Source organism: Centroberyx gerrardi, chromosome 9 (genome assembly GCF_048128805.1).
Source record: "Centroberyx gerrardi isolate f3 chromosome 9, fCenGer3.hap1.cur.20231027, whole genome shotgun sequence".
NCBI lineage: Eukaryota > Metazoa > Chordata > Actinopteri > Beryciformes > Berycidae > Centroberyx > Centroberyx gerrardi.
In genome coordinates this window covers 32,472,985-32,482,354 of record NC_136005.1, presented here as the reverse complement: position 1 = coordinate 32,482,354, position 9,370 = coordinate 32,472,985, and the positions used below count along the sequence as shown (strand labels likewise).

The following is a 9,370-nucleotide window of genomic DNA, read 5'->3' as shown; positions in this document are numbered from 1 at the left end:
CTTCAATACTAGCCTACGTTGTAATGAAAGTAAACTTGATTTATACTGTCAGCTACAGAGCATCTCCAATGCAGCAGTGGAGATGGGGGCTCGGTGCTGTGCTCAAGGGCACCTCAACAGTAGTTGTTGAGGAAAAGGAGTGTTAGTCATTCACATTCCCAATCCCACATCTTCCCAGTTAGTGGAACAGACAGAACAGTTTTTATAAATCTAACAAAAATAACAGCACAAAGATTTGTATTAAGTGTGCACAAAGTCAAAGGAAAGGAGAGAGACATAAGAAAGAAAGGAAAGTGAGAGTGAGGAAGAAAGGGAGAGAGGAAGAAAGGGGTGGAAGAGAGGAAGAAATTAATAAAAAGAGGGGAGTGAGAAGAACAACAGAACTGACAGGAGAAGGAAGGAAAGACAGGAAAGATAGGAAGAAAGGGAGATGAGAAAGGTAGAGAGGAGGTAGAGAGGGGTAGAAGGTGAATGTAGCTCTATTCTCTTCTGCCGCAACCGACCGGGCGGCGAGGGGGGGGGGGGGGGGGGGGGGGGCAGACTGCCGTGGAGCTCGAGGCTTGGCGCGGGACGTTTCTGGTCTCGAGCACCGCGGATTTACTCCTGCTGGCACGCGCATAATAACAGAAATGAATATGGAATGATAACGACCGACAGCGCGAGATGGGCAGGCGGTGAGATCAGCTTTAACTTCCCCCGGTGGCGGCTCCGCTTCGACATGGTAGGACAAAACCTGTTCCGGTACAATAATGTAGTAGTGGGTCCGTTCCTACCGGTGTGTGGTTCGGTGTTTTCCAAAAAAGACGCAATGCGAGGAGCAGAATGGTAGCTACGCAGTTTAAAGTGGAGCAGAAAGCGGCGGTAGTTGACTCCATTTCTCCCACTGTTAGCCAACCTCTCTATCTCTTCTCTCTTTTTTTTCCCCCTCTCCGTCTTTCCGTTTGTAGCAGCGTCTGAACAGCTCGCGCTGTAGTCCGGTACGTTCAGTTCTCTTTTGTATGGAGAGAATGTCTTGCCAAACTATTAAAAATGTGACATATCAATGTTCCCGTGCTTACTGACAGGGGTTCACGCCTGGTAGAACATGACTTGGGAGCTATTTGGAATTATCAGGATCCAGCCTTAAATTCGGCATACAACCAATACACGAAGCATCACTTATTTCAATAAAATCTCAACTTTTAGAATTGGTTCGCCCGTTATTCTCATAGTCGTCTTCCGCCAAAACACACCATGGAGGGCGGAAGCGAGCAGTGTGAACCGATTGTAAAAGTTGAGATTTCATTGAAATTAAGTGCAGCTTTGGTGGATTATATTTATGCCGAATTTACCAGAAGACTCCACTGATTTGCAAAAGGTATTAAGTCATGATCTAGGAGGTGTGTGCCTTTGTCAGTTAACAGGGCAAGATTAAACTGCCAGAGTTTTGAATGGATTTTTGGAGTGACGTTCCCTCCGTACAAGAGAACGGGACGTATTGGGGCTAGTCGCCCTCTGCCACACAGCCAAACGCCGTTTCTGCACCCTGGAGGCGCGTGAGGAGGCAGACAACCCGTTAACGTGCCTTCGGTGTGTCTGTCAGCGCGTGCAGTGGCGGGTGAAAGTTGTTCAGTTTTTGGCTTTGTGGTGAGCGCGTGCAGCAGCAGGCCCGTCTGCCCTCGTTCCGCTCCGTTCGTCACGCGGGACGGCGGAAGGCCAAGTTGAAGTTCAGCTCGAGCCTCCGTTTCCCGGTGTGTGTGTGTGTGTGTGTGTGTGTGTGTGTGTGTGTGTGTGTGTGTGTGCGCGCGTGCGTGCGTGTTTTATGTGTTTGTTGTCAGTCAGCAGAAAATGGCCGCAGTTGGAGCCAGCGGGCTGAGTTAGAATGGCAGGCCGACAGAGGGCCTCCTGTCCCGGGATACTACCGGAGCAGAGATCCGTTAGGATAAATACAGAGCTGCAGCTGGCTGAGACAGTCTTCCTGTAACTACAGTCCTATTGGAAACGCTCACTGGAAGATTCCAGTTCAAGTTCTGCACTGAGCCACATGACATCAGCTGGGATAAGAGAAATCTGGACTAATGTCTAATGTTGCTCCTACCAACATCAGCTCAATTAGATAAGACATAGGCCTAACACAGATAAAACTAGACTATAGATAGACTGTATTACATTCATTTCAGGGATATTGTGGAGGCTAAACCCTCCTAAACTCAGTTTACACACCCTTTTGGGCTTAAATAAATCTTTATTAAGCATATTTAAATCCATCATATCATAACTGTAGGTTATATGAGGATAAATTATTTATGTGATGAAGTATAAATTAATATTTTATGAAAATACAACTAGCTTTTGTTTCTATTGGTGGTTATTTGCCTTATGATGATCACTGACGGGTCGTAGTTTACCCACATTTGTAACACAACAGGACTAACAAAATCATAGTGGATAAGTAAGAATAAGAAATTATGTTGTAATCACATCTTTACAATCAAGTAAAGCAGCTCGTAACTTTGTTTTGCTGTACAGTTCTTCTTCTTCTTCTTCTTCTTATTGTTATTATTATTAATAGTAGTAGGCTAGTTGTTGTAGTACTACTACTAGTAGTAATAGTAGTAGTACTATAATGCTGGTCCTGTTTGATCAAAGGAGACTTAGACATTTTCAAGCCATCAATAATTTGGTGTGCCATGGAAAATAGTGGTAGCCAGGCCAGGCCATAGGATATTAGCTATAGCCTAACAATGACTATAATAAACTTTATAATTATTTAAAAGGCTGTATGATAATAACAACGATGCATGGTTACTATAAAAGGATGCCATTTTCACCACAACAGGAGTAAGTGTAGTTTGGGACAACACATTTTGTGTTTCAACGAAACAGTTGCTAAAGATATGTTATCAGTAAGGGGTGGCTGAAGATCATATCATGATTTTACTCACTTTTTCTGGTAGAATGGTATAAAAAAAATCTTTATGGGTAGTAGGCTATCTGATTATAGGATACCTACCAATGATGGGTATAAATACCCTGATACATATACCTTAAAATAAGGTAGTGTCCCAGGGTCAACAGCAGTTTTTGGCTCTAAAACCCAGTGCTGTGGAAAGAAAACATCATACTGTGTGTGTGTGTGTGTGTGTGTGTGTGTGTGTGTGTGTGCGCGCGCGCGCTGGCGAACTGTAACATATATGTTTCTCTGCAAATGTCTGTGACCTTGTCGGATGTTTTTGGATGTATTGTGCTTAGTGTGTGTGTGTGTGTGTGTGCGCGCGCGCGTCTGTATGTGTGTGTAAATGAGTTTTGCTTTGAGGCTAGAGAACTCTCATTCATACCCTTCCTCCCTTGGAAATGCTGGCTAATATCTAGCCCCATTACGTTCCCTCTCTCTTGGATGGAGAGAACGTCATAATAGTCGGACAGTTAAATGCTGCCTTGCTTGTCGGCAAAGGAACATACCCGATAGAACATGACTTAAGCCATTTTCGGAATCATAGCGTCCTCTAGTAAATTCGGTATGTAGATAATCAACGAAGCAGCTAATTTATTCCATCAAATGTCAACTTTTAGGAGTAGTTCACAGTCCTCTTCATAGTTCACCACTGTGTGTTTTGTGTGGAAGAAGATTATGGGAATAACGGGCGAACCGATTCTAAATGTAGAAATGGTATCTAAATAAGCACTGATTTGTGTTGGCTGTATGCCGAATTGAAGAGTAGATCCTAATATTTTGTGAAACTACTAAGTGATGTTGTGCGAAGTGTGTATGTTTGCCGATAAGCAAAGTTATATTAAATTGTCATTTTTTTGGAGGAGCTTGGCCTGGCGTCTTACCATACAGAGAACGGACGTATCGGAACTATTAACACCTTACTTGGACTACACTGTGAGGCATCGTAAGTGCAATCGATGGGTATTATGCGCCCCTAGAAATTTTGCAAGGCTATGTATTAAGTCCATAGCATATTGTATAGGCTAATGCTGTGGACAGAGTAAAGATGTGATGTAGTAAAGATGGTCCTGTGATGCATTGATAAATAGTGTGATAGTGTGCGTGTTATAAGGCCAGTTTGGGGAGTCAGAGTCCAGCAGCTGCTGCGGCTTTAAGCCTGTTGTTTGGGATGGGCTGTATTCATAACGTCATTCCAGCCCTCTCTTTCTTTTATTCCTCGCCTCCCTCCTCTCCTTCCTTCTCTAAATGACACAGGCCGCCTGGCTCCGTTACACCTCCGGCCATATTCTCCTAAAATTATTATAAAGTTTCTCTCTGTGTTTTTTTTCCCTCTGCGGGGGATTTTTCCTCGGTCTCAACTTTTCTGGCGTGTCATCATTTCTGGAGTTAACGCAGTAGAGTCATCCGAGGCGACCGGAGCTCTCTCATATCTGGATTTCTCAAAAACCCAGCTAAACGACCCAGGAAATCCAGGCGGTTCTTTCTAACCCGGAGATACCGCTGCCGAACAGAAGCAGTGGAGAAGAGCTCTGTTTAATTCTGACCAAACCACTGAAGACACTATGGAAATGTAATTTTTCAGCCCAGGGATGTTTGTGCTAAAGTAAAGCCTGGTTTGACTCTGCTCTTTCTCGTCAACATGATGTTTTCTCCTCTCCCTCTGTCTCAGGTAAAACTATACTGTGCATCTCTGTGACTGTTGTTTTATTTGACTGGCACTGTCAGAGGATAGCCTATACCCTACATAGGAATCAATTTATGTTGTAGTAAAATGATTATTCATGACATAGAGTCGAGTTGAATTTATTAGTGGATAGGATTGGACAATGCAGTTTCTACATAAGTAGTAATATTTCAACAATTAGCAGTTGCAGTCATTGTACAGTGTAGGACAGGCCAGGATGTGAATCATAGATTCATGTAATGAACAGGTAACCAGAGTGAAGAGGTGTAGATTTGAATCATAGTATCCATGACTGTACAAGGCCTATTGGGCAGTGAGGGGCTTGAAGTAACACAGATTGTGCGTGTTGACAGTTGGAACTGGTTAAAGGAGTGTTTGAAACCTACACACTGCATTGCATTATATGTCAGTCAGCTTGTCTGCTTATTTGCTTGTGTGTTTTGTGTTGGGAAATATTTCCATGGTCAGCAGCCCAAATAGAGAGAGAATTTCTCATTTTGTTAACATGTAAATAATGCAATAGATAAAGTCAACCAATAATTTCTTCATTTTTCTGCTGTGGGGAGTCAACAGAAAGCCTCTAATAGAGCTGTAAAGGTTCACCCAGCTGACAGGAAACAGAATTGAAATTCCATGAAATTCCACTTGTAAGAGAGGTTGTCTTGACTTGCTATTATAAATCAAACATTATGAATCAAATCAAATGTATGTATTACAATTACATGTTATGCATCAAATACCACCTGAAAGGTAACACATTTTATGATATTTAGTATTGTAGTAGTAACACTAACTAACACTTGTAGTAACGCTAACAAAACATGGAATTTCACAGAATTTCATTGATTTAAATTCAACATCCTGAAATTCTAATTCAATTCCAATTCTGTTTTCTGAAGTTTTTTTTTCAAATTCCAATTCCTCAGCTGAATTGGAATTGAGTTCATTCATGAATTGACCCCAACCTTGCAATGGGTATACTATGTTATGTGTTTGTCTATTACTAACTGTATTGAACCAGGGCTTCCTGGCTCTGAATGTAGTCTTGCACCTTGTGGGTTGCCACATTTATTATAACATACTGCCACGTATGACATATGCAGACCTACCAGCAATCGGCGTGTGACCCACTTTAAGTCCCAAACCATAGTTTAAACAACCAGGAGTTTGTCAGTGTTGAGCCAATGGGGCATCTCAGCTTTATTATTTAGGATACAGTGGAGAGAAACAGGGGACATGGGAGTAAGAGGCATGGATCAGGGTTCGACCAATATGTGTTTTTAAAAGCCAGTACTGATATTTTTAGACTGAAGCTGCAGATTTTTCTGTCGATATTCATTATCTTTAAATTTGACTATTTTCATGTCCAAAAACTTACAAAACATGCCAAGTATTCAGCATTTCTCCCAGGATTTTTTTTTTGTCAGGGTGGTAAAGCCTCTGAAACAGAACTTAGACCATGGAATGTTAACTCTCCATTGAAAACCAGGATACTACTACTTTTTTAAATTTTTTTTATCTACTACTATTACTGTACTGCTGCTGCTACTACTGTTATCACTACTACTACTACTACTACTACTATTACTACATAATATCAGACTGGACCAGATCCCATTTTAATAAAAGGATAATATTGGGCTGATATATATACAAACTGATACCTTAGTCTACCCCCAGCATGGATAATCTGCAATAAAGATGGTGTTGCCAGGTTTGAGGCCAGATCTCAGCATTCATAATATCTACACTCTGCTAACTGAATCAGGAATATAGGCTACCACAACTACAACCTCCTCACTTCATTATATAACTTATTTAGCTTATTTTCCATCCACAGTCAAATACCCTTTTTTTTTAATCAAATGAAATAAATATTTACTGGGTGTCAAAAGTCTACAAACCTTTCAAATATGCCTTGAAGCCAGAAATGCAAACCCATTAAATCGGACTTTTTCACTTTCATTTGGACAATGTAAATCAAGCTAAAAACAAAAGACTAGGTAATCATTTCTTACAATGTATTAAAATGGAAAATTAAAGCACCTTGCTTGCCTTATAGCTGGGGGTTGGAACTGTGTTGGAGTTAACTAATCACATTCCAAAGCACAAAGCTGATTTGCTTGAGTGTTTCTAATTAGATCAATTAAAACCAGGATTTGACTGAAGGTTTCTGTGTTGTATATACTACTTTCTGTGTGGAGTTTGCATGTTCTCCCCCAGTGCTTGCGAGGGTTTTCCCCAGTTTGATGTAACAATAATAATATAGATTAATAATGTAATAACTTGTAGGAATCATGAAAAACATCATGGGCATGCATGTGCATGTTGCAAGCTACAAATGGGCTTTTATTTTATTACTCTACTGTGCAAAAAAGAACAAGTTAAATGAGAATTTCATCTTTAAACATGACAACGGTCTGAAGCACACAGCCAAATCAACCGTGGAATGGCTGAAAAAAGGAAGATTAATATCCTGGAATGGCCCAGTCAGAGCCCAGACCTCAATCCTATAGAAAATCTGTGGACTGACCTAAAGAGGAGTGTATATAGGAGGTCCCCTTGCAATTAGAGTGAACGTAATCTTTTCTGCAAATGAGAGAAAATTCCTGAATCCAGATGTGCTAAGTTGGTAGAGACATTTCCAAACAGACTTACTGTTGTCATTAAAGCTAAAGCTGCTTCTACTAAGTATTGCATTAATGGAAGGGTGTGCACACTTACACAACCCAGGTGTTTTGGTTTTCCATTTTAATATATTGTCAGAAATGAGTAGTCTTACTGTTGGTTTTGCTGGTTACTGTAACTAAATGAAAGTAAAAAAAATAAAAAGCCTCTGATGAAATGGGTTTTCATTAAAGGCCTCAAGGCTATAAAAACAAGGAAATTTGAAAGGCTGTGTAGACTTGTGAAATCCACTGTACATTTCTAAATACAACTTAAATCATTATGAGGGTTACGTTCGTTACTCAAATCCCATGTTGATTTGTCTTTTTGTTTGTTTGAGTTGACACTTGCTGCCAATGTTCCTCCATGTTCCTTTGGTTTCCAGATTGAAATAACCAACCTCACATTTTTCATTCATTTCAGCTAAATATCAGGTAACTGCACTCATAGAAAGGATGTATAATTTTCAACACATCAGTGTGGGTAGTTTCATACAGTAGTTCTCAACCTGGGGGTCAGGACCTCCCAGGGGGTTGCGAGATCATTTTGGAGGGTCGCAAGATTTTTAATCGTGTAGGGAGAAAACATATTGCTACTATACAAATTTATTATCATGTCTATTTTTTCTGATTTTCTCAAGTTGTTGCTTCTTTCTTGTGAAATACTGATTCGTTTTCAGCTAGGCCTCCTCTGATAATCCAATGAAAACAACTTGAAAAGGGAAACCATTCTTGAAGAATATGTGCTGCTATTGACGTGTGTTGAAAAGTAACTGAAGATATAGTTTTGTCTCCAAACTACATTAATGTATGTCCCTTTTAAGAACTGACAAATTGATTTGGACTGACCTTATAAAATAGAATAATTTCCATTCTGTTAGGGTCACATTAATAACTCCCCACTGGTAGTCAAAAGTGGACGCTGCACCCAGAGGTCTTGAATTGGCTGCTGATTTGAGGCATTTTAGGTCTAGTATGGTCCAGTCATTCTTAATGCCATTTTGACTGGTGTTACAGCCACACCAGGCACCATTGCATGTTGGCGCCCCCAAATGGCAGTGAGCTGTTTGAATTTTGAGGACTTCATTACCCAGAAATCCTGTAAGGTGATGTCAGTAAACTAAATATCTTTGTCTTCTGCCATGTTAATGTCATATCAGAAGAAGTGGAAGAATGTGGTGACATCTCATTGAACTTGGAAGCACTCAAGCGTTAAAATCACTGGAATGCCCACAAAATAATTTTGACTTATCAATTTAAAATCAATCATAAACAAACTGCAGCAGATTTTGCTCGCTTTTCATATGTACAGTTTATTGTATTACTGTGAATATAACTGATAATTTCTATTGGACTGCCGACATAAGTGGTTTCGCTGCTGTTTGCTGCCTGTGTTGATACACTTTTGCAATTTGTGACACCAAGTGAGAGCTATCAGAGCCTACATAAAATTTCCTTTAAATGTTTTTTTTTCCTAGTTGGCAGCTCATATTTACAGTAAATCCAACATAACATGAACGTGGTATCAGTGTCTGGCGGGGGTGCAAAACAGCAACACAGACATATGTATGGTCGCACACAACACACTCAATGAGTCATAATAACACAAAATAATACTAATAAAGTGCAAGATACGGTGCAGTCTACACAGTGCAGTAGTGTGAGTGCATTAGTCCAGCTATTTGTTATTGAGCATATGAATGGCTTGGGGGAAGAAGCTGTCCTTAAAGTTTAAAGCATGGGTCTCAAACTCGCGGCCCGCGGGCCAATTGCGGCCCGCGAGACGATATTTTGTGGCCCCCACCTTAATATGAAAGTTTAATGTTAGTGCGGCCCGCGAGTTTTATATGGATGGCACTTTACAGTATTGTGTGCGGAGCTGAACGAACCTACCAATCACGGTGGGGTATATGGCTCTCGGGGGTGGGACATCGACCGGGCTTGACGCAAGCAGAGAAACATTTCTCAATGAGTGAAAGTTACAGCAGCGTTGCCATGGAGAGTTTTCTTCCGTGCCTGGCTGGCTGCCTCGTTTCTATTGGGCACACGCGGACATTCGTCCCAGCGCGCTGCGTTCACAACACT

The 9,370-nt window shown here is 41.0% G+C and overlaps 1 protein-coding gene across 1 annotated transcript in view; it reads left to right on the top strand.

The window, feature by feature from the left end:
• The first annotated feature begins 618 nt into the window (after positions 1 to 618).
• nfic (nuclear factor I/C) overlaps positions 619 to 9,370 on the top strand; it is a 103,080-nt gene continuing 94,328 nt past the window's right edge. Inside the window, exon 1 of the mRNA XM_078285446.1 lies at positions 619 to 721. Within this exon, the coding sequence (XP_078141572.1) occupies positions 641 to 721 (81 nt within the window). The 5' untranslated portion in view covers positions 619 to 640. The remainder of the gene's footprint in view (positions 722 to 9,370) is intronic.